The following is a 27,174-nucleotide window of genomic DNA, read 5'->3' as shown; positions in this document are numbered from 1 at the left end:
AAAAGAGCTTTTTGTTTCTTTTCTGTAATTGAACAGCATGACCTTTTCCCCTCCCTTCAATAATTCTGTAGTAGTATCATCACCATGGCATGTATCTGGCAACCTAACCACATAGCCTAGTTTTGATTTCCATTTTGGAGATTTTCTTTTACTTACCATTGATATTGTTCTTGGAAAAGGCATGAGCATGACAATTTTCTGTTTTCCATCTCCCACTAAATCTTAAATTTCATGCCTAATAATTTTTAGGAAAGTTGCATACTATTTTATTATTAGTATTTAGAAATCATTAGTTATAATTCTTAACTTAATGTCTTGTTGCATTTATTTATTTCTCTGTATGTAATGAATTCAATTCTCTTCAAGGTCAACTTCACTTTTCATCCCTTTGAGTTGATAAAATCTACTATGCTGCTTTCCTTAAAACTCTAGTCTTGCTGGAAATTTATAAACTACCACTAAAGGTTACTGAAAGCACTGGCTAATAGATTCTGTTGTGCGATAGATTAAATACTTTAAGGTATTTAATTGCATTCAATTATGTTCTGTGAAAGTGCAAGGCCTAGTGATTAGGGGTGAAAGTGCATGGCCTGGTGGTTAGGGTGTGTACTCAATCAAGTCCATGGTTTTGATTTTCTGACCAGGTGATGCATTTCATTTCACCTTGCTCCAGTCCACTCAGTTGTAAATGAGTTCAAACAATAGCTGAAAAGTTAACCCTGTGGTGGACCAGCATCTCATTCAGGGAGTGGTGGTGTTGTAATCTCGTGCATTTATAAGCCATGGGAAACTGGTTAAGCTCTGACTTTGAGTCATAGGGCTCACGACAGATCTCTCTCTCTCTCTCTCTCCCTCTGCCCCCCCCCCCCGTATGTTCTCAGTTCAAATTTCATTTGATATAACATGTACTTGTCAAGTAGTGCATTTGACCTAATCTTCTATAACCTTAAAATTCATGGCCTTGTGCCTATATAAAAAGTCAAAATTATACATAAAGAATAAAGAAATAATTGCTATCCTAAAGTTGTACTAGCACAAAAAGTTGAAGGCCATTATTTGTAGGTTTTGTAATATGTACAAGGCTTTTACTTTTAATCAATTTTAAATATGGCTGAAATAAAATTCATTGTAAATTAAAAGTTTGTTATATTTAGTGTATGTTATACATAGGCACATTAACCACAGTACCTAATGTAAAAAAAAAAATAAAAAATAACAGCTGCTCTGACTAAATGCAAAGAAAATATTGTTGAGTCTATTGACAAAACAGAAAAGACAGAGCACAATGGCTGTGATATTTAGATGTAAAATTATTGACTTCATAGTAATAGATTCAAACTTTACTGTCCAGTTTCCATTCCTTGTTGCTAATTTTATACAAAGCCCCTAACAATACTTGGTTCCATTTACCTGGCTGTCAAAATAAGTATTGTTCCAACTTTGTTCAGTAGCAGAAAGTACATTTAAATATAAAATTAAATGTTCTCATAACACTCATCTTATTGATATCAACAATATGATTAATATTAAAGAATAGGTTTTCAGTTTCACTTGAATTATGTTCTTGGTTAAGTTAAGGTGTGCAGCGAACCAATGAATGGCTTGCTGGAAACCCGTTGGAAACCAATAACATTGTTGTTCACAAAATACAGTATGTAATAATAATAAAAATAGAAAATGTGAAGCACCATCATCTCACTTAACTTATGTACACACACACTTGAGATTTGATATTTCCTCAAAAGTCATCTCTTATTAACTCGGCTGTTTTACTTCTCTAAACATATGCATAGGATGGTGAATTCTTTTGACAATGAGCATTCAGTGTTGTTTAATCAACTGCATTCTTATTTGTGAAATAAACTTGCAAGTGATAGAGTATTCCATAGACATATATATCGTTACTATAATTCTCATGTCAGATCAGCATGTTAGTCTATGACAAGGAGGATCTTTGAATTACATGTGCTGTCAGAGAAAGAGTGAAATTGACAAAGAGAAATAAGAATCAGCTCAATATTGAATTATTACTTTTATTTATCAATATTGAAAGGATGAAAGGTAAAACTGATCTCAATAAGATTTTAACACAGAGAGCCAGAATGAATTGAACAAGGCAACCCAGCTAATGACATTCTTATGACTTTGATAATTTAAAACCTCAAACTGAGGATACAAATAGACAAATAAAGAGAAAGCAAAACAATTTTATAAGTTTCCCCTTATTAATACAGTTTGTAGTGGATGTCCTGTTTAGGCAACAGATTTTCAATGAATCTGTCTGTGACCAACTTTCCAGTTCTAATCAATATTGCTTTGCAAACACATTACTTTGCTTTCCAGTTCTGAAACCTTACAAATTTGACTCCTAAAACCTAAGTAATTATTACTGACATTGTTTGCTAATATTTTTACTGTTGATCTCATTAAGTCTCATGCTTAAAAATTTGTTTTAAGCTTATTTCATGAATTCATAGTTTATCAGTTGACAATAGAATCTTCATTAATTAAAGATGAAAATGTTAGGATCCTCATATTAAGTCTGTAAGTTTTTATGTCTTTTAATTAGGAAAGAACATATACCCTGCTTCTTTATCTCAGTCATACATTCAAGAAACTAAATGAATGATGACAAATTTTTGTCAATTTGCTTCTTGCAAATCTTGTCTTTTCTTTCATATAATATTGCAGTTAAATGGTTTATTTTAATTTTTCATGTTATTAAACATTTCTTCTTTTTTTAAATTTGTTTATTACCTCAATATAAGCTTAGTCAGGTTCTGAGCTTTTTAGTTCTATCAATTATCCCTTCAGTTGTAGTAACAGATTATTTTTTTGTTTTATACCAACTATTAAATTGCAACTGCTTTTATTTGCATCAGAACTCAGTTAAATATATTTTAGAGACATTCATATGAAGCTGCTTTGCAAAACTGTCGGACTATCAATATGTAATTTTTATGCATACAACTGATAATTCATTCTTCACTCAGAATACCTTCATAGACTATTAAAATAGTGATAAAATATACTATTTTAATAATTTATGTAACTTCTCCCACAAAAATAAATTATTTTCAAGGAATTTGTTACTTTTCAAATTATTTTGTAATTCTGAATGCCTAGTAAGGTATGTATTAAATATTTAGGTTAGCAATTAAACAAACTATTAGCTAACCTATTGTTTTTCTTGAAACCGGGCTATCTTTTAGTTGATAGTTCAAATTGATTACCTGACCATGGGCATTCTGGTCTAGATGAGAAACATCAACTTTTGTCTATTATTACTGGTTATTCTCTAGCCTATTATTCTCCTTCATTCTCCTGGCCAGGGTGGTGATAAAGAGCTATCTTCAGTGCCAGCTGAGAGTTATGAGGTAGGTATGCAGGCCTCTATGCCAACTACTACATCTATTTTTCAACTTTTGCTTTTACTGCTTTCTCTTTTATATTGTTGCAAATATAAATATATATATATATTGCTCTCTCCATATATATATATATATCAGGCTGCTGAGTGGAGAAACGACTGAAAGCATTCAATTTACTATCACAGATAAAATGTCTTGTATTTTTATTTTTTATATCTGTTGCTTTGTTTCCATTTCTCCCCCAAATTATTTTATTTTTTGCTTGTCTTTTTCTTTTCTTTTATATGCTTGTAGTTTTCTACAGAACAAGTCTCTTCACACCATAAAATTTAATATGACATTTTCAATTGTAAAATATCATATTAATCGAATTCTTGTTAAAAGTTGAGTTTAATTGATATAGAATTTTTATTAATATAAATTGTATAGATTTATTTTCACGTCTAAATTGAAAATATTTTAAAATCCTCTAATCTTATCTGTTACACTTAGCAGCTGTCTTGATATCTTCAAGCTTCTTTGATATTAGATTTCTCTATTGGTTTTACTTCAAAATATGTGTTGTTTTATTGGTTTTTCATTTTTTTAAAAACTTTTCACAAGAGAAAGGGATTATGGCTATTTTTAGAACGATCAGATGATAGCAAGAATTAGTTTCTTAGTATTTTAAGTGCTTAAATAACAGAAACTAGTTTGTTTATATTTTTATAAATTACTACTTAACCCTTTTGTTACCATATTTCTGTTGAGATGTTCTGTGTTTCTTTCAATTAATTTTAAATAAAACAAAGGATTTAGTAAAATAACTTAGTTATCATTAAGCTAGTGTTAGGAACATAAATTATGGGTAAGGTTTGGTGGAAGATTTTAATTTAGAACTTTTGAAAACAAGACAGAGTCAGAGGCAGTTTTAGGCAAGTTGGTATCAAAAGGGTTAAATCTAAAAGATTTTGCTACAAAGTTCATTGATTTTAATATTTATGAATTACTGGGCAACGTATTGTTTTGTAATATTACTGATAATTACTGTTGTTTCTTTTTTGCCCTCTTTTCAGAACAGGCTTGCTTGGCACTGACATGGATTTCTTTTGCTTTCATGTCTAATGGCTTTTGACCATCAAAGATTAATTTCTCATTTCTCTAAGTGTGAAGTTTGTTCAAGAGAATATATAGTTGAGATTTTTCAGTCAAGTTGGCCTGAATATTTTTATGGATTAAGTATTTCAAACAAGATAATATTTAACAATTTTAAATCCTAATAAAAGAAAGAAGATAGTAGTCTTGCTTCTGGACATTATTCTGTCTACACTAAATTCTTTCAAACAAATCATTCTAAAGAGAGTGCAATCTATTGTTATTTTTCTTAAGCTGTAAGTTTTTAAGATGGGCTATTGCATATGCAAAAGATTTCCTTTTATTACTGTATTTTTTCTTGTCTGCAACCTCAAATATCTATATCTATGCTCCAATAAAAATTCCTTCAAACTATTTACTATGCGCTTTGAGGTTATGTTTTCATAGAAAACTGAACTCTTATATGAACATATCAGCCACTTTTGTTTTCAACTTCTATTCTTCATAAATACTTCATAGTCTTTGTGTGTGTGACACTACTTATATCTAAAAGTTTTTACTGCAAAGTTCATTGATTGACAATGCTGCCACAAACATAGTTTTGACAAAGTACTAGTCAGTTCAAATATTTACGAAAGAGAGTTTGATTGTGTGAAAGCTAATACAAATTATATACAATAGTTTCTAAAATTGAACACTGATCTAATTGATCTCAAAATAATTTCAAGTTCCATTTTTTTCTGATGTTTTTCTTCCTAACATTTATGGCTATTCATAGTAACACATAATCTTTTCCTCAAGGATTTTCTGTCTCATTTTATGCTCTAATTTTATAGAATTGTGCTTTATGGAAATTTTACACAAACTACCAATAGCTTTTAATTAGTTTTGAGATTTTTTTTTCTTTTACTGTATTTTATATGATTGGAAAGAAAACTAATTAGGTTTTTACAAATGTTAATTAGTTTTTCTCATTTTTGTTTAAAGAAAAATGTTCCTAATTGTTTATTTTGGTTTCAGGATTTTAAAATTTCTCAACAAATTAGGCTGTGAGGTTATTTTCCTTAGAGCCACATTTGATTGGCTAGTTTTGTGTAACACTGGTTGCATAACAGTGCACACACAAACACACACACACAAACTATATTAAATAATATATTAGTGTGGATATAACAAGGCATATTAAGTTTATGACATGAACAAGAGTTTGATTCATGGAAGAAACAGCCTTGCATTAAACAAATTTGGTTTAGCTTTAGCAGTTTGTTGGGCTTTTACATTATTACTATGGTCTATTTTTATAAATATTTCACATCTGAGAAAAATAATTGTGTGTAAATTTTTGGAATCTGGTTCCAACAAATAAGACATCTCACTGTTGATTATGAGGATTTTATTGGTAAAATTGAAACCTAGATTCATGTGAGTTTCTCTTTTTTTTTTTTTTTTTGTCAAAGAGAATATCAGCTGTATCAGTTTTACAACTTGTCTTATAATTGAATATTGAAGATTCCTTATTAAATTTTAAAATCAGCTGAAAACTATAGGGTAAGAATCTTGGAATTTGGAGATAAGATCTACTGTTTAGAAGAATGATTAAGATTCAGAGATAGAAGAATGATTTGAGTAATGTAACCTCTGTTGGAAGCATTTCTTTCTCTCTCAGAATAAAAAGTAAAATATGAGATGTCTGTGTGCATTGGTGTGTATGTGTGTATATATATATATATATATATATATATATATATATATATACATACACAGTAGCAGCCATAAAATAAGGGCCAGTAAGAACAAGTTTATTGAAATAGTTATTATAGAGAATTAACAAAACGTTGAGACTAGATATTTTACACATATTTAGATATATCTAATATCTATCTTTCATGAAAATTTCAAGTGAATGGAATAAATATTTCGTAAGTTATGAGGAAATAAACAATCTTCCAAATTGCAGTGGCCAAAAGTTAAGGGTCACTTAGAAGGAATGAACTACTAACCGAGGTGTTTGTTGTTTAGAAGACTGTTAATGAGCAAGCAGTTACTTCTTATGATCTTACATTATTGGAACATTCAGCTGTCAACATGGCAGCTTGTGAGAGACAACCAGTGTCCTGTGATAGGAAACAAAGGATTGTGTGCCTTCACCAAGAGGACAAGTCAAATTCTGTGATTGCAATTACTGTAGGAAGGTCTACAATGAATTGTAGTTCATTTCAAGTCATCAGACTCGACAGACACTAAACCCCAAACCGATAGACGTAAAACAGAATCATATTATGGTTAGAATGTCACAAGGGATAGGTTTAAGAATGTTGCTGAGATATCCCGTGAGTTTAGCTCCACTTCTGACGTCAATGTATCAAGCAAAACAGTTTCTCAGGGATTACAAGGTACTAGGTTGCTTGCTCAGGCACCGGCAAAGAAACCTCTGATCTCCAAGAAGAATCAAAGAGCCTGTCTTCGTTTTGCTCATGAGCATGTCATTTGGACAGAAGAACAGTGGTCACAGATTTATTTTAGCAATTAATCAAAGTTCAGTGTGATTGGTTCTGATGGCAGGATGTATGTCTGGCGAAGAAGTGGCAAAAAGTTATCTTGTGCATGTTTGAAGAAGACTGTGGAACATGGAGGAGGCAGTGTAATGGTATGGGGAGTGTTCTCTGCTGCTGGTCGATTTATTCCCCTACAAGGTACTGTCAATGCTGAAATCTGCAAACAGATTCTCAGACAGCATGCCCATCTATATCTCTGACCCTCGTCAGTTCAACCTCCTATCTTCATGCAGGACAATGCTCCCTGTCACACTGCGAAAAGAGTCGAAGATTGTTTGAGTGATGAAGGGGTTGATCTCATGGGCTGGCCACCTCAAAGTCTCGATCTCAACCCTAAAGAAAACGTTTGGAAGATTATTGGCGATGAGGCACAAAGGAGAAATCCAGAGAACCAAGATGAACTCTTGGAATTATTGAAAAACAAATGGAACAATATTACTTCATCATTTTGCAAGAAATTAATTCAGTCCTGTGGTAACAGATGTCAGAAGGTCATTGATAGTAAAGGGATGGTCAGAAAATATTAGTAGTAAGGGTTTTTCTTTTTTGTTCTTGTTCCATTTTTCATGGTTTTTCTAAGTGACCCTTAACGTTTTGTTGTTGCACTTTGGAAGATTATTTATTTCCTCATAACTTACAAAATATTTATTCCATTCAATTGAAATTTTCATGAAAGATAGATATTAGATATATCTAAATATGTGTAAAATATCTAGTCTGAACGTTTTGTTAATCTTCTATAATAAATATTTCAATACGCTTGTTCTTACTGGTCCTTATATTATGGCCGCTACTGTATATACGAGGTGCGTGATTGAAAAGTTCCTGGCTTTAAGGGTATTGCAAAAGACCTGGTTGAAGGCCTAACCTTCCAAGTTCTTTTACAGGGCTTAGGAAAACTGAAAGACTGCTGCAATAAGTGTGTGAATCTGAGAGGCGAATGTGTTGAATAAAATAATTAACTGATTTTCCTGTATTTTATTTTACCCAAAGCCAGGAATTTTAAAATTTTAAAATTGTATGTAATTGTGCATAAAATCCTTAGCTACTAGAGATGAAAATGTTATGTATGACTCTATTCAGTGTAAAATGTTAACTTGTGAGTAAGAAATGAGTTGAGAAACTAACATAACTTTTTTTAGATAGAAATCAATTATTTTTCAGTTAGATGCAATTAATTATTTTTCATTTAGTTGCCCATCCCACTTCAAAATTGAACTTTGAAGTAGAAGTGATACTGCTGTCAGCCAGAAATTATGAGACAGTTATAGTTACTTCCCAGTAATTCAGTGCAGTGTTTATGTTAAGGTGTGAAGTATGATCATATGATCTCTAGTTCAGCACCTTAACATCATAGATGTTTAATTTATAGATTTAATTAATTGACTTTTACACAGCAATAATTACTAATTGTCATATAACCAAGCCAGTCTGTTCCAACATGGATTTTAAAATGTCTCTGTTCCTCATGCAAATAGTATTTAGAGTAGATTGTTTGACTTCAGAGTGTAAGATCAATATTGCAAGTTTCTTTTATCTCTTCCACCACATCATCAACCATCCATCTTCTATGCTTGTATGGGTAGAATGGTTTGACAGGATTCACTGGGTTAGAGGATCGCATCTTGCTCCAATGTCTCAGTTTTAGCATAATACTAACTATTTTACAGAGTGTACTAACTCTGTTTTTCATGGCACCAGCACTATAGAGGTGGAATTGCTGTTAGCAAGACAAATGAACACTCTCAAGCCTTGCCTTGTCGCAGCTTGAATCAATTACCAATCCTTTACAGTGTGTAATGGGTGATTTTTGTGGCACCATCAATGTTGAGGGTCACCTTGCAGCTTGCAGTGTGAAAGAGCCTCTGTACTGGATTGAACAGATTTATTATGAGAGGATGGTGATGGAGAGAATAACAAAGAGAACAGTGTTGGAGTGGGTATAATAGAAACAGACGAAAGGGGAAGGGGTTAGTAATGTCAGGTATTAGTATGAGGAGGTAATAATGGAGTGGGTTGAGTAGGTGAAACCAGTGATGGAGTGGTTCAGTCCTTCTGTTATGCCAGCATAGGTTATGCTGTTCATCAGGATCTAAGACAGATTGCATTGGAATTACACAGGTTTATTGTTGAGAGAATGGTAGGGGAGCAACTAACAAAGACTGATAGAGAAGGAAAGTGAAAATGAGTGTTTGTGGGTTAGTGTGTGTGTGAGAAAGAGATAGGGGGTAGAATATGGGGGAGTAATGCAGTGCATCCCGAGTTATACATGTGGGTATAGTGATGTGATAAGATGGCCCAGTAGTAATAGGAAGGAGAAAAGAAAAAGCAGTGTCAGGAGATTAGTGAAAGAGAGAATGATAAGGGTAGCAGGAAGGGAGGAAGAGATGCAGTGATATGTTATATGGATGGGTAGAGTGGTGTGTGGAGGAGAGATAAGATGATGATGATGATGATGATAAGGGGTCAGAGCATGTCCTCAAGGTAATATGTCAAAAGTGTGTGATGACAGGAGAATCAGAGGGGATGGGGAGGGGTTGTCAGAGCACAACCCCTTCCCTCTTAAGCATTGTGATTTGACAGGAAAGAGGAAGGAGAGGTATTTGGATACAAGTGGTAGAGATATGAGAAAGGAGAGGAAGGATACAGATGGTGGACATATTAATACATAAAATAAATATCAGTAATGTACTGAGGCTGAGTCAGAGTACCTTTCTTCTCACTCTAGTGCCTAAGGAATTATTATTCCTATTTTTAATGTCCTACAAACATTCCTTTAGAATTTATGGTTTTATTTTACACACACACACATACACATTTTTAGTGTAGATGTACTTTTTACCAACTATCTGGAATCTAGTTTTGATTCTCAATAGTATCTATTTCAGTTATATTGCTAATGTTGGGGTTCCAGTGAATTTTCCACTCTTATTTCCCCTTGCTTTACATCAGTCACCTTGTCTACATGAAGATGAAGAAACCACTCCACTGTTCTCTTTCTGAAACACTACAGCACTCATTTCTAACTATATTTGGATATATAACAAATAGTCGACTTACCTGGATGGGAATCTACTTGATTACTGCAAAAACAAGTTGCTCATGACTAAGAATTGCTTACTATTTGATTCCTAATGTTTGTCATCTTCATTAAAACAAATTTCTGTTTTTCCTTGTAGGAAAGCCAACATATTTAGGCAAATATCTGAAAGTTCTTTAAAGCACCAATTTCAGACAGTAAAAGGTATGAGAGACCCACTAATATCAGTGAGATGGTTTCTCTTTTTCTGTCTCAAATTATGTACATTAAAATCTTAGATCTTAGTTTATAACCTAAAGTTTTTATTCATTATTGGTCTGTGTTTCTTTTGTTATTTCCCTTTGAAATAAGTAAATATATTATTTTTCTTTATTATTCCATTTTCATCAGCAGTTTAATTAAATTGAGATACTGTATCATATTTTCTTGGCTCTTTAAAATCTTGTTTTTAGTTTTGTTTTACCAAAATATAAAAAAATTAGTCATCATAAATGTATTCTTGGAGGAGTTCATCACATGAAATGATATGTTGTGCAACTATTACTTCTATAAAAATTTTAGATTTTCAGAACTTTCCAAACCTTGTAATTATCTTCTATTTCTATCACTTGGATCTTTTGATTATTGTCGCTTCCTAAAATACTTCTCAAATCAAATCAATAGAACAACACTCCTCTAATTCAGAAGCAAAAAATTCATTTTAGTACATTGTTTAATTTACAATTTTCTTTTTGGTACTGATATTCACAGAACAAGTCGTACTCTTCATGATTAAATCATTCAAAGGATGTATTTTATATTAGTACAACTCTTTCTATTTACCAACTTTTAAAAGAATAATTACTGCATCATTAACCTTTCAAATTTTTCAGTCGTCCATCCATTCTAGTTTTATTTCCTTTTTTAGACAGTCACATAATGTATTTGCATACACACATAAGGCACGCATATGCTCCTCTTAATTTTTAGTGATTACACCATATAGAACAAGTTATTCATTGAAAAACATCTTTCTTAGTATGAAGTTTTGGTCTTCTTCAAATAGTAACAAACCTACTTATTAAGTTAGTGTTTCCATGTTATAATTTTATTGTAGCTTTCAGTGGGATAAAGTCCCAAACTCTCTTTATATACATGTTTAATTAGTGTGTGAATTAAACAAAAAGTGAAAATTACTCAAAATTATTCGGAAAATATTTTTGGAAAAAAAAAAAAAATAATGTTATGGCATAAAATCTATTTAAATCTTAGCAAGAAAGGAAATTTGTTCTAATCTTTGTTTTTGTGCATGTTGTTGTCTTATGAAATCTCACAAATAATGCACTTTATTACTATAATTGGTGATAATATATTGTCAAGGCATCATACAGTTGAACTTGTTTTGGCTTCTTGTCAACAAATATATCACTCGTATGCTGTAGATCTCTTCATTTCATTTAGTCTACACCTTGTGTTGTGTCTTTGACTTGATTCCTTTTGTTTTTTTGTTTTCTACAGACTTTGGGCACTCTTCATTTTGGTAAACGATATCAGGTACCACATCACTGTTAAAAATGCAGTTTGTAGCATATTGTAAATCTGGTGACCTTGCACTGTAGTCTATGTTGTCAGTATTTTTACTGTTGATGCATGACCTTGCACGTTACTTTTCACACTGTTGCTGATTGAACACATTAAAATGCTGTCTTTTAACTGTTTCATCTTGAATTCCCAAGCTTCTAAAACTTGACCTCTTTCAGACATTTTTCTCTTTATGTTGTGTACTTGCTTTAATCCATTTCTGTTTCTTTATATTGAGTAGAATGTTTATGGAATTACAACAAGTATATTTTTGTTATATAGGAGCATACACATGCATGCATATATATATATATATATATATATATATATATGGATATATGGGTGGATGGTATGCACATTTTTGTGTACTGTAGAATTATTTGAAACTTTTCTTTGTAAATTTCAGTTTAATATTTACCATATCACTTCCAGTATTTTAACAGAGGAAAATTGATATTACTTTCCAGTAAGTGTTTGATATGATGGCCTTGTAAGGCCGCCTTGCTTATGTGCTACAAGAAACAGTTAGGGACAAGTAGCTATCCCAATAATTGTTGACTAGCTTTGGCTAAGAAGACAGAAAAGCTTCTGTTGAACCTCTCTCCACATTCTCGTCATAATTGTGAACTAATTTCAAGAAATGATTTCTTTTAGGACTTTCAATTTTTGTTGGGAGAAAGATTTAAAGTTGATATTTTTATTTTACTAGAACATCAAATATTTAGTAATTTATTTTGAACCACCCCTTCAGTTGAGTTCTTCATGGTATTTTTTTTTTTATTCATTGAAATACCTTTTGCAATGTATATTAGTAGTGGGGTTTTATTTTTCATTTTTGTTATTGTATTTAGGTTAGTTGCAATAAATCCTATCAGAATAGATTCAAATCTTAAAATAATCAAATAATATAATAAGTTTTTTTTAAAAATAGTTTCCTTTCCATTAAAATCTGAAATCTCACAATTTACATAAGCCCCTCATAATTTTACCACATAGTTTAAAAACATCATCATTTTAGTTAATCATTAGTTTATCTTCTAATTGTACTGCTGCTTTCTACTACTATAAAAAAAAGCTTTCATTCTCCATGTTTAGTATTATTTCTAAAGAGAATTTCCTACATGAGGATACTATTTCTTTTCTTTATTCTTTTATTTAAAATTAATTGAATGCCAGTTCAAAAGACTTATACAATAGAAAATTTAAAGCAAGTATCCCACTGGATACTCAAATTTTAAACTTCTGAATCTATAAGTTTTTTGTTTTATGTTTGAGTTTTTATCCATTTAATTTTAAAGTATCAAACATTTTTCATTTAGTATTGGACTAGTTCTCAGCAAATATAAATTTAATGATAAATTTTTTTTTCCAGTAAATGTATGTTTATTTTGTTTATTATTTGTCCAAATTTATTTGATTTCTTTTATAAATATAATTACAGATTGTTTTTCCAAAACAAAAATTTTAAAGGTATTTTTCATTATGTTTTAATGCATATTGAAGGATTGTTTTAAACAAATTTATCAAGATTTTCTAGTTGCAAAAGGCTACTTATGTGTGTGGTTGTACCACTAAATGAAACTTGTTGCAGAGAATACATTTTTGTTTTAGGCTGTTAGATTCTACTCAGTACACAGAAACAACTATTTTCAGTAATTTCATCCTCTTAATTAGGAAAAAATTGAACTAAAGCGTTTTCTAGAATGGCAAATCAATAAAAGGGGAAAAAAATATATATATAACTGGCTGTTTGCTCCATCTAGTCTGTCTTCTCTCTCTTCACACTAGCCAACTTACTTTCAGCTTTCTTCCTTCATCCATTCTCTCTTATCTATACTTTTCTTGCCTTTACTTTGCTTTTTCTTAGCTTTTCTTTGTTTTGCACCCAGACTAGTGAAACTATGCTGAAAATCTATTGTTTTTAATCTAGATCTTTCTTTTTAAAACAAAGATTGACATTTATGTTGTGAGGAGAGAAGATACCTAATATTTAGGAGTAAAGGCCTGCATTTATGCTAATGATTACATTCTTTCATTTCTTTAGCTATTTAATTCTTATGTTGTTTTGAATCAATGTCATCTTAAAGCAATAAATTTCATGCTTTATCCATTTACAAATATTTTGATATGTTACGTGGTATTGATTTTGATATAATTGTATAACAACATGACAATTGAAAATCTCCATACAGCTCAGGTGAAGAAAGTATATACAATAAAAATTAGAGATAAATTAGATTAGGATTACAAATATCCTATATTGAGAGTAGAAATTTCTAAACTAAAGCATGTGGAATTAAAAATTTGATTTCAATCCAACATTGAATTATAACTTCAATTTCTTTTTTGCTTAAATACTAGTTTTGAAAATGCATTAGATATGCATTGAGCATATAGAAATTATTATTGCTAATTTATGTTTTTCTCAGATAAAGCCTTATTTGTATTTATTTTAATTTGTAATAAGTTGATATAATTATAGTTTCCTGTGGAATCTAGAATAATTAAACAGTTGATTTCATACTTTTTGGTTTCATCCTCAATAAGATTGTTAAGTGATTTATCCTCAGGACATTTTCTGTTGGCAAATAGCACACATCTTCCCTTTATGAGTAAAGATCTCTAAATTGAAAACATTTTGATTTAAATCTAAAATATATTTAAAATATCTTTTCTTTGATTTGAGCAATTGTTACATTCAAATAAAATAATTTGTTCTATATTGAAAGTGAAAGAAATAATTTTCCCAGTTTTGGAAACAAATTTGAACACCTTCATTCTGATTTTAAAATCTATGTAGTAAGATTTTAACAAATGTGTAAGTTTTATTGAACTTTATTGATATATCGTATAAAATTCCTGATCCACATGTTAGGAAAATGTATTCAGACATTCTGAAAGATTATACTGTAAAAGCAATTTTATGTCAAATTCACTGCTAATTGATTTTTGGAGCTGTAATAAAACTTTAAGGTTAAATTATGTAGATTTACAAACATGAGTTATATATCTACATAATTTGATAAAAATAAAAAAAAAAAGAGATCTAATATGATGGAATATAGTCATGTCATTTCAGCAGCAATTTAGTCATCAAAACAAAAATGTTATAAAGTAATTATATATTTGTAGGAATTTGCTTGCATGAAGTAAAGATGCTTTTAAAGCAAATAGCTTTTATTGAGATATCTTAAATCACAGTACAGTTTAGATATTTATGAAATAGATATTTATCCCATAAATTATGCATTGCTTAAAATGTAGCTCTAATTTTCAAAGGCTGCAATAACTTTTTACTGACAAGATTAAGTATTTTTCTCACTTTTATACATTTTCATTGACACTGAAGCATGCAGCTTGCAAACCTAAACCCTTAAGTAAATCACAACTTAAAAATGTATCATAACCAACAATTTTTAATAACACTTCTTTAAAGTTTGCAGTTTTTTAAGCTCCCTATCATTTAGGTATACCATTCATTAGTTTCTTGTTTTACTCACCTTTTCAGTTTACAAATGGGTAACCTTTTGTCATTATCCATTGCATTACATTGTTACACTCTACATGGCAGTGACATTAATAAGAGCAGAAAAAGACTTGATGTCTTATGACATTTTGTTTATTGCCTTATAATTCTGTTTAATTACTGCTCAGATTGTTTTTAGCTTTGATCATTTTGTCATTGATAGTTCTGGTTTGTACTATGGTATTGATTCCACTGATTATATATCCACTATTTTACAAAAAAGAAAAAAGAAAGAAAAAGTATAGAATGATAGCTTTTGTTTACTATAGCCTTCCTACTACTGTAAAATGGAAGTGTTGCCAGCCAGGTAGACCAAGATAAATAGTAATGTATCATACCTAAGAACACAACATAATAGCTGTAGCACACTGTAGCTCTGCCTCAATCATTTAACCCCTTAGCATTTAAACTGGCCATACCTAGCCCAAATAGTCTACCAGTTTTATGTTCAAACTAGCAGCATAGCCCGGCGTTGCCTGGGTATATTAGAGCCCCTAGTAGGCAACGACTAATCCCAATCTAGTCCTTTCCCTCTAGGGAACGAAGGTGCATGTGTAGGTTACAAGGTCTTCTCTTCACTCCAATACTTCTGTGTATACGATGTTCCTTGCTGTCCCTTTGGGCGATAAAAAGGTCGAGTTGTGTCCCCTAGACAGAAAATGTGTTGCATAGAAAAAAAGCTTAGATTCTCGACCCCATGTCGAATTTATCGATTTTTTTCAGAACTGGAGGAACTTTTCAAAATTTTCACTGTTAGTTTTGAATTATGACATTGGGCTATGTGTGTGTCAAGTTTCATCAGAATCGGTTGAAAGCCGTGGTCAGGGTGAGGGTACAACCTGACAGACACACAGACACACAAACTGCCGTTTATATATAGAGAGATTAACCTGACCCAACCTAGTACACCTATCCTAATGTCATTCTAAAAATAAAATGTCACATCATCAAAATTTCAAAGCTATGAAATAATGCAACAATGTGAATAAATAAGCATTTCATTTGAAGGAATAATCAGAATGCTAGAGGATTAATTGAATTTTCATATTCTGGCATTTATAATAATTTTTTCCTGTCTAGGTGAAATTATTTTTAACCACTGAGTAATAGGGAATTCAGTTAAACAAATAGAAGCTATTTTATAACATTGTAAATTAATTAAAATAATGCAGTAGTATATATTTTTCAAACATTTCAAGATATGTTTGCTCTTCGACTGAACCATAAGTTTACAACTTAGTAATATTATTTTGAGATACTTCTTACTTTTTGTTTAATTTCTGTCTTGTTTTACTTATGCTCATTTGTTTTTCAAAATACAGATATCTGACCATATAAAAATGAAAAAAACGAAAAAAAGATTTTGCTACTATTATATTCCATGTGTATTTCATTATACCTAATCAGTTTTTATTTGTTTGTCCTCACCGCCTTCTTCATTTTTGTTTTTCTGATCATCCTAGTTTCCCTTCATTTTTGTATTATTTGCTATTGATTTAGCCAACAGTGTTTTAGACATAAGATCAAGTTCACTCTGCCAAGATGTCATAATGGCACTTTGATTTGCTACTTATTGCTAGATTTTGAAAAGTTAAAACACTGGCCCAAAATAGTTTCATCACATTGAGAAAATATAAATAAAAACAAATTAGATAATCTAAAATAAGATAAACCAGAATTTCCTTGGATTAAGCTATATGTTTTAGAAATACTATAATTGGAAAACAGTTTGAATAAACTGGATTAATATATCATTCTATATGAAATGTTTTGCAATAATTTATTTATTTTAATTCTAACAAATGCTGTTTGAACCTCAGGATTCTTTAACTATATCCTTTGTAAATTAGTAGTATAGGTAAAATACTACTATCTATCTATCACATTTTTTTCTAATCTTGTGTATTGATTTGACTTGTGCTTTCAGAATTCTATAAGTTTAACTGGGCAATGGGGGAGTACCACAACAATCTGAAGCTTTCCATTATATATATATATATATTTAGTTGATGTTGTTTAGAACATATAACTATAATGTTCTAGATTTTAATGACAAAAAAATATGTGCAATCACATTCACACTCTAACTTACATTGTGTGTGTAGGGGGTGTATATTAAAGTACACACATAGATTTGTATGCGCCTGTGTGTTAATAAATGTGCACATATAAATATACAGCAGTTATTTGAAGTTGCTTGTTTGGGTTAGGAATATGTATGTGTAATCTTATAGTTATTTAAATGAATTATATACACACATATACACCTGTGTATGTGTATATATATATATAAGATAAACTATTGCATTAGTTTTTCTCTTAAATATAAAGGAATAATTTTCTATTATCCACAGATAGATAAAAGTGTTCCAGTCATGATCAATCTGTTTTTGTTTTGTATTTCTCTTTATTTAAAATAGCAGGGTGTGTTTTGAGGGAGCTTTGGCTGTTATTTCCACATTGTCAATGTATCCTTCTTACTTCAAAATAGTTGTATGTGATTTGAGGGAGATTTAGCATACTCCTAGCAGGCTGAGTGACCACATAAAAATCTCTCTCAGTGGCTCTGGACCTTGAGGTAGATTATACAAGCAACCTTATAAGCAAAGTGAATATTTTTCTACAAGAATTTCAAGTAACTGACATATTTGTCATCTTTTAATCTTATCTTGGGAATTAATTCTCATCTTAAATTGGACTATTCCATTATATTTTGAATATTCTAACCCCTCAACTGCCTTTCTACCTTTCAAAAGAATCTTCTGAACAATGTCTATACCTTCACTCCTTGAACAGTTGAAGAGTTCACTCTGCAATTGTGAATTTCTAGATTGAACCACATTGAGTGACATGTTGGGTCAAGTGTCTTCTACCATAGCCTTGGCCAAAATTGGGTTGAGAAAAATTATGTTGAAATCCATTGGATGCAACTGTACCTATATATTAAAGAGCCAGCTGACTCTTAAATTAAAGAGTCATGCTGACAATTATGTATAGGGTACAAATGAAGTTGATTGCAAATGTTTTATCACTCATGCTGTTAGAAATGCTGTGAACCAATATTTGGTTGTTGTCAGCTTGTAACCAACAATGCAATTGTTCACCAATTAAGTTAGGAAAAAATAAGAAAAAAATGTACATGTTCTACTTTAGCATGAAAGACAAGATAAAATTATTGTATCCTTTTCTATCTATCAGAATCTCAAAGTTTTGAATATGCTTAAAAATTCTGGAATAGTAACTGTTAAAAGAAAAAATGTCAAAGGCAAACATAAAGAACAAAACTGATGTTGTGTTAATTGATGTGTTCTTCCATCATAACAGAAATCCATTTTACCATACCTTTACACCCAATTCAACTCCTTTTGCCTTATTTTTAGTGGTGGTGTTGGAGAGTGTTACTTTATTTAATACAACAAAGTTAAGGTCTGTAAATATTGACCTCTGAAAAGAAATCACTTGTGTGAGCATTAGAACTATTTAGATGAGACATTCTTAGCTGGAACCTACAAAGGCTTGCTCATTATATCCATGTACCCTCTTTGCTTGACTGTCAAAAGGGAAAAAAAGCTTAAGACAGTGAAAGGTATAAAAGTGTAGGCGTGGCTGTGTGGTCAAGAAGCCTGCTTTGCAACCACTTGGGCAAGTGCCCTCTACTATTGCTTCAGCCAGCTAATACCTTGTATGTGAATTTAGTAGATGGAAATTGTGTGGAAGCTTGTTGTGTGTGTGTATGTATATATATATGTGTGTGTGTCTTTGTGTTTGTTACCACCACTTGACAACCAGTATCAGTTGGCTTATGTTCTTGTAACTTAACAGTTCAGCAAGAGAAGTACCAGACTTAAAAATAAGTACTGGGGTTGATCTATTTGGCTAAAACCCTTCATGGTGGTGCCCTAGCATGTCCAATGGCTGAAACAAATGAAAGATAAAAGAAGGGTTTTATATTATTTATAGAAAATAATGAGGAATTAAGCCCGACACCAGCAACCTTTAGTTCTTATACTCTCAGTTAACTGATTTAAACAGTAACTCTTAACATCTTGTTGAAAATTAAGTCAAAGGCCTAGTTCTGTAATCATTCTCTTAACAGAACAGCAGTGAATGATAGAGGAATAGATAAGAGTTTTCTGTTGCATTAGAACAGTGGTTCCAAACCTTTTCACAGTGGTTCCCAACTCTTTTATTTTAATGAGTTTTCCCATGGACTCCTTTTAATATGCTTATCCTTATATATATATATATATGAAATTTTGAATTTAGTTCACAGACCCCCAGTACTACCTTTGTGGGCCAACAGGGGTCTGCAGGCTCCAGGTTGGGAACTACTGCTTTAGAGAATTCCTCATTTCTTTCAAAATTAATGTAAATATCATGCATTTCAGGACTGGCTCACCAATGCAATCCCATGCCGTATTGTGTTGTAGAAGTTAAGAGTTAAAGATGATATATTCATAAATTGGTGTGAAAACTTTGCCATACACAATTCAATCCCACTCCTACTTCTTCAAGTGGCTTATATTTTTAAGTTACCCTTGCTTGATGTATCAAACAATATGCAAATGAAAACATTTTCTTGGAGAATTTTTCCAATATTCGAAACAAATTAGAGAGAGTGGTGTTTAAATTGTAGTATAGCACTCACTGTCCTGAACTATTTTGCACTTAGATCTATGCAGTTGAACCAAGAAATAAATTTTCTGGGTCTGGAGCTATGTTTAGTAATTGAGATTAAACTGATGAGTTTGATAAAATAATTCATATGATTTTGCCAAAATACAGCAGTGTCTATTCCATGCACTTTCCCCAGGTATTTTTTAAAACTAAATTTTTTTTTTTTTAGTGTTCTGTATCTAGTGGTTTATGCAAACAGTCACTGAACTGTAAAATAGGAGTGAGGGATTTTTACATATATTCAAATTGAAATTGGAAGTTGTTTACTCAGAATTTGTTTTGTAATTTTTTATTACATTAGTCTTTGTTGTGACCAGTATTATATCTATATTAAGGTAGTTTATGAAATTGCCCGCTATTTTTCTATTTTGATAGTCAATGCAGTTTAATATTCCATTTAAGTGCAATGTACTTTTGATATAATGAGCTTCAGATGATGATAATAGTCATAGTATATATGTATTTGTTATATCTTTTTTTATATGATATTTTTATTTCCTATCTGTGTGTTTGATCGTAAGGTAATTTTATTCAGTCTTATTTTAGTATTAGATATTCATTTCAAAAAAATATTTTGATAACATTGTGAATTAATAGTATATACTATTTTTATATACATTTTTTTTTTTTTCAGAAATGATCATTTAATTCCAAAGAGAATTTTAAATTATTTTATTTAAAACTATGTGATTAAAAAAAATTTTTTACTGTTACCAACCCTATTATATTTGTTTTCAGCTGCACAATAATTTTTTTTTTTTAAATAGCCATATTTTCTGAAAAGAAGATTGTAATTAATGAACTGGTTTTAAAATAAATATCTTTGTGGTTGTGATAAAAATATTGGGGAAAAAATGCAAAATTAAGTTTTTAAAAAATGTAAGCTGTAACATTAGTCATAAAAATAGTCAAAATAGTTTTTTTTAATAACAGTTTCTGTTTTAGACACATGGCCAGCAATTTTGAGGGGAGGGAAGTTAAATGATTATATTGGCTCTAATACTTGATTTGTATTCTATTTTATCGATTCCGAAAGTACAAAAGGCAAAAATTGACCTTGGGGGTATTTGAAATCGAATGTAAAGAACTGAATGATGTTTGATGCTATAATGATTCTGCAGGAAATCTTATATCCTTTTTTGGTTATTCATTGTAGAATATAGACTTAAAACAAACGTATATTCCTAAGCATCAGCCTTCTCATACACATATGCTCTTTACTAAAAGCATTTGACCATGTGGTACCATATCAAGCTTTTAAGACTGAATTCCACCCCACCAAAAGAAAAACCATCTAGGTTGTACATGTAACAAGTACATGATTCAGATATTCTTTCTCTATCTGCTCTACAGAAGAAACTGTCTGGGAATTCCTTACCTATACTCAGACCACTGAGACCAATGCTTTTAACTAGATCTAAAATTTTTTTTTCTTGATATTTTTGGGGAGATACAAAAGCTGTGAAAAAATTGTGTTTGTACTTTTGTAATATGGTTAGTGAATATTGGTTTCTAAAAGAATTCTGAAGGAGACTAATGTATCTAACACTGAAGTACCAAAATATGAACTGCACTAAGCAATTAGGGAATATCAGGCTATTTTGAATGTCAAAAACAGAGACTGAATACTATTTTCTCAACATGGGATGATATATTTATAATAGGATGAAGTTTTTCAACAGCCAAGATTGCCAAACTTAACAGTAGCTGTTTCATTTTTATATCTTTCCTTCTTTTCTAAGAGTGAGTGAGAATGTAATTTGTGAATGCTTTATAACCTGGCCACATAACTCACATTGAAAGTGAAAAATATATGACATTCGACATAAAGGGATGCAACTCAGTTCTTAAATAACAAAGTACTTTTTGATATGCGAATTAGCACCTTTAGATGAGTGTGCATGCACAACAGGCTTCCACAGATTTTCTAACTAGCAAATTTCACTCACAAAGCATTGGTTAACTTGAGTTATGGCAACAGAAAAATTATATGTGTCTTCATATCTAAATGTCCTATTTACACAATTGAAGGCAAGTTAAACTGTGAAGTTCATTCTTCAGTAAAACTATTGGTTATGGAGGGAAATTGTAGACATAAGGAGTATGAAAATGAAATGGTTTGAAGAAGAATTGAACCTGTGTCATAGACTGGACTTGTAAAGCTCTTACATTGCTGACACATATGCAAATTCCACTTTACTGGTGTTACTATAAACACCTGAGTCAAATTGTCCTTGTAGCTGACAATAGAAATTGAATGCAGCAGTAAAAATATTGTGTTAATTCTCATGCAGCTTACTGAAGTGAGAAACACTAGTTAGATATTTCGATGCATTCATCAATTAATCCAGTAATGAACATTCTGATGATGCTAGTATTAGATATATGAAAGAATGCTTCCAGTGTCTAAAATCAGATATGGAAGTAATGATGAATACATTATAATTATTTGCATAATAACTACATTTTATGTAATAATAAAAATGTGTTTTTTTTTTAGTGTGTGAGGATTGTACCTTTTGGGATTTGGAACTATAAAATGTGATACATTTTCAAGATGTGTTTAGAGAAAATTAAATAGTGATGCATTATATGTATTCACCTATTCATTAATTTTTCCATGTTAGCAAGGGTTGGGCATTATTTTACAGCCAGATGTCTTTCCTGTCACTAACTGTTGCCATTTCTGAAGTAAGGGAGTTTTTATTCCACTTGTCTTCAAAAGTTCAGAGCAATGGGGTGAATGTCAGCAGCATGTCACCATTTTTGCTTCGTAGGTTTCATGCAAAGACAATGTAAACAGTTACACAACACACATGCACACAAACTAGGCTTCTATACTGTTTCTGTCAAATTCTACTAATTCCACAATCAAAACATTGGTCAACTTGGGGCTGTAGTAGAAGATACTTGTTCAAGGTGCCATGAGACAGAAGTCAAAACCACATGGCTATGAAGTGAATTCCATATTCACACAGCTATACCTGCATGTATGTTTATTAGCATTGATTGCCAGAATCACTGGAGTGAGACAAAATGCCTCTATAGTATTTCTTCCAAATATTGCCATTCTGAGTTCAAATCCTGCAAAAGTCACTTTTGCCTTTCATTCTTTCGGAGTCAATAAAGAAAGTGCTGGGGTTGATAGTATTAACTAACTTTCTCCACAAAATTTCAGACCATGTGTCTTTGCTAGGAACAATTATTAATATCATTTAAAAGAAATCATTAATTTAAAGAAATAATAAACAAAATTAATCATTTTTCATAAAAAAATATTGTCAGTTTTTTTTTTCTTTCCAACTGAATGGCACTTTTTTCCTATAGGTGTTGTGAATTTCATTATTTTAATGTTACTAATGCAAAATTATTTACAGTAATTAAACATAATTTTCTACCTTTGGCTGATTGAGTTTTTTGATTATTATGCTGAAAATGTTTTACCCATAGATTAAATATTTATCAAGGTTGAATTTGCTGATGTATATTTTATTTTTTTTTTAAAAAAGTAAATTTTTTAAAATGTGCTGGCAGCATGGAGGAAATTGGATTTTTTGTGTTTTGACTAGAATTTAATTGTTTGATCAAAGTTGAATATATTGATGAATATTGAAAAATGAAAAGAAGAATAGACCTAACAGGAAGTTAATATTATGGGAAAATACTTTTTTTAATGATTCATCAGGATGTAGCTAGATTGCAAAAATGTATGTAATTTTTAGTCATTTGATAAGAATAGAAACTGCACTAAGAATAGTGATACTTATACCAAGAATAAAATTATAAGTAGCTTATGAGTTTGTGTATTTTGGTCAATCATGCTTCAGATCTTCAATGTAAATGATACTTCATCCAGAACAGAGAATTTGGCACAGTTAAAAGTATTGTATTCAATTGATTTCAATATGCTGTGAGTACCCATTTTGTGGGTCATTTCCAGATTCACAAAAATCACCTAATATGACTCTTTTTTGGTCTTGATAAAAACTCAGCATTAGTAGTTTTCAGCCCTGTTGTCATAACTTTAAATTATGTGATGATGGATACTAAATATTATAGTCTCTTTCATTAGTATACAAAGGCTATGTTTTATTTGTTTGTTTTTTTAAAACTCTTCTAACTAGATGAAGACTTTGGAGATGATATTGAGTTTCAGTTGAGTAGTTGAAAAGAAAATAAATATTAGGAAAAATGACTGAAGTGAAATGTTTAGTTTGAAGTCAAGAAATTATGTCACTATAGTTTATATAGAGTACATTAAGATGACATAGAGAATTGCAAGAGTAGAGAAGGTTGTTTTCTGCTCTTTTAGTAAAAAGAATATAGTGAGAATGGGAGTTTATCAACCCTATGATGAGTCATGGTTAAAGTAATATAATGTAGTTATTTGCTTATTTACTGAAAGAAGGAATCACATTAAGTTTTAATATATGCATTGTTCTATCTTACATAAAATATATTGTGTTATGAAATGTGAAGTGATTAAACTTTTTTTTTCTTTTAGTCAGTGTGATTACTGATTACAAAATATTATGTTTAATTATTACCCTTAGGTTGGAATTTTATTTTATGTTCACAAATTATGATCTTGTTTTTATGTACATATTTAATTTTCCCCTTGTCAAAGTAGAAGTATTCAACTGAAAACTTCAATAAACTTTTGACACAATCTTGGCAGCAAAATATCTTTCCTAATCTTGAAGTTCAAAGAACTGTTTAGAAAATTGCATCAAATTTCAGTTGTAAAACCACTGTTGGTAAATTTTCTTCTCTATAACATTCAAATTAGCAGTGTACGTTTTATCAGTAATTATAGGCATTAAAAATGGTTGCTTTTGATCTAATTAATTTTTAGCTTTTTTTTTTTTTAATTCACGTATTATTTTCGTGGCTCTAATTATCTATTTGGCAATTATTAACTACATGTAACTTTTGTCTTCTAAAACATGGTTAAAGTTATGAACTATTATCATCATTAGTATTTTTAAAACCACTTTCTCCATGCTGGCATAGGTTGGCTGAAATATCTTGAAGTAGCTTAACATACTCAGAAGCTCTCCCTGACTATGACCCTTAATTGTTTTTCAAGTCAGGTACTTTGCACATCAAACTGCAGCTAGGGATTCTATGGAAGACTGAAACATAAAATTGATGCTAAATTGTCAGCAAGCAGAGACACAGTCACAATAGTTTTCCACATAGTTTTCATTTACCAAAATTTAATCACATAGCTATGCTCATGCCCATCAATGCTGGAAATAAGATCTGAAGTAATAGGAAGAAAGATCCATTTAAAAAGCGTAATATTTATTTCAATTTGTAAAACATTCTTTTAAGAGAGCACTCATATTTTTGTAATCTTAACACAACTGAAGCTATAAGCAAGTCTTTCCAATGTTAGAATACAGAATTACTCACTATTTCATTTCTGATATTTTTATCATGATGAAATTGCACAGCTCATTTACAAATCAGTTTATATAGTTAAGTTTATTAGGAAAGTGGAAATAACTATTTGAATCGGTGTGCATATCTAAATTTTCTTATTTTTCTGTTCAAAGGCAGTTTTCTCCAACATACCCAGTGAACTGCATTATTTATGGAGCTAACCTTATTTTGAGCAAATTAAAATGAAGCTTGTAATAACTACGCATTCACGAAATCTAATATTTAGTAGTGTCTATACAGCTTTTGTAAATCACATGTCTTAGACATTGTTTTAGAAGAGCCATAGCTTTTTGAATTATAAAGATTTTCAGCATACATTCCATTAAAATTTTTGTGTAGGCAAACCAGAACAAAATTTGATATAAATAATTTTGTTTGTATATAAGAATGCTAATATATAAGTAAACTTGAGACCATTTGTAAGAAGAGACATAATCATACAACTCTAGATTCATAGTAAATCATGAGAATATTAATTATAATAATGAACTTATGACATTTTACTAACTTAATGGTTCAAGCCAGTGAGTCAGGCTGTTATGTTTTGGTAAGATGACACTTGTATTTCTTAAAGTATTAAACATCAATGATGATGATAATACTCCATTATTGTTACTTCACAGATTCTGATATAATTATGGTTATAATAATTCTTATTGTATGGATACCTTTTGTTTGTTCGTTTAATATCTTTTTCCATGCTAGCAAGGGTTAGGTTACAACCAGATAATATCATAACTTTTATTTGTTTTTCAAATAAGAGAATCTTAACCTTAGAAGAATTTGCAAGTGCAGAACTAGCAAATGATTTTACAGTTCTATATTTAAGAGATGAGGAATTATGTACATTATTAACAATTGACAGATATTTGTCCTCGTCTTGTTTATTGTTAACACAACATTTCGGCTGATATGCCCTCCAGCATTCATCAGGTGTCTTGGGGAAATTTCAAACCTGGGTTCTCATTCCTAAGGTATTTTTCGATGTTGTTGTTCTTGTTATTATTATTATTATTATTATTATTATTATTCAGGTCACTGCCTGGAATCAAACTCGGAATCCACACTATATTCCCACAGGCATATGTCATAGTGGTTAAGAGCGTGGGATACTAACCCCAAGATTTCGAGTTCAATTCTAGGCAGTAACTTGAATAATAATGACAACAACAACATTGAAAAATTCCTTAGGAATGAGAATCTAGGTTGGAAATTTCCCCAAGACACCTGATGAAGGCCGGAGGGTATATCAGCCGAAACGTGTTAACAACAAACAAGATGAGGACAAATATCCATCAGTTGTAGATAATGTAGCAAATGATTTGTTGATATGAAATATCAGCAAACGTCGCCAACTATAAACAGTGACACTATCACTTGCAGCTCAGCTGTAAGCTGTGGGGCTCACTGTCTATAGAGTAGATCACTGCAGATTGCAAACTCACTCACCCACCCACACACACACACACACACACACACACACATACACATATATATATATATATATACACACACACACATACACTCACAAAAGTTTCTTTCAGTTTCTGTCTACCAAATTTCCTCACAAGGGCTACTGTGGAAGACACTTGGCCCAAGGTGCTGTGCTCTGCAATTGGAATGAACCTGAATCCATGTGGTTAAGAAGTGAACTTCTTAACTACATGAACCTTTATGATAATAATTATGTTCAGCTGTTGTAAATTCATATCATAAATAAGCTAAACTCCACTTCTAAAGACCATTCTTGTATATTTTCCTTTCATAATTCTTTTTATTTTGAAACTGAACTTTTTTAATTCTGCCCCCCCCCCTCTCCCCTTATCTCTCCCTCTCTTTCTCTCGCTCCCCCTTTCTCTTTTTTCCAGCAATTATTTTTCAAATAAACATCTTATTAAATTAGGCCATTAATCAATTATATAA

The 27,174-nt window shown here is 30.9% G+C and overlaps 1 protein-coding gene across 21 annotated transcripts in view; it reads left to right on the top strand.

Moving 5' to 3' along the window:
* The window catches only part of LOC115212775 (amyloid-beta A4 precursor protein-binding family A member 2), a 248,648-nt gene that overhangs the window by 151,188 nt on the left and 70,286 nt on the right, over positions 1-27,174 (top strand). For 16 of the 21 annotated variants that reach the window (XM_036504010.1, XM_036504018.1, XM_036504015.1 and 13 more), the window contains 2 exons: positions 3,333-3,377; positions 11,538-11,573. The exons of 2 other annotated variants lie outside the window; for them this stretch is intronic. In XM_036504010.1, the coding sequence (XP_036359903.1) occupies positions 3,333-3,377; positions 11,538-11,573 (81 nt within the window). The remainder of the gene's footprint in view (positions 1-3,332; positions 3,378-11,537; positions 11,574-27,174) is intronic. 3 more of the 21 variants (XM_036504007.1, XM_036504006.1, XM_036504008.1) reach the window with 2 other exon arrangements.

The sequence above is a fragment of the Octopus sinensis genome, linkage group LG6, assembly GCF_006345805.1.
Source record: "Octopus sinensis linkage group LG6, ASM634580v1, whole genome shotgun sequence".
NCBI classification, from domain to species: domain Eukaryota; kingdom Metazoa; phylum Mollusca; class Cephalopoda; order Octopoda; family Octopodidae; genus Octopus; species Octopus sinensis.
Note: the sequence above shows the minus strand (reverse complement) of the source record. Positions and strands in the feature narration are given on the sequence as shown.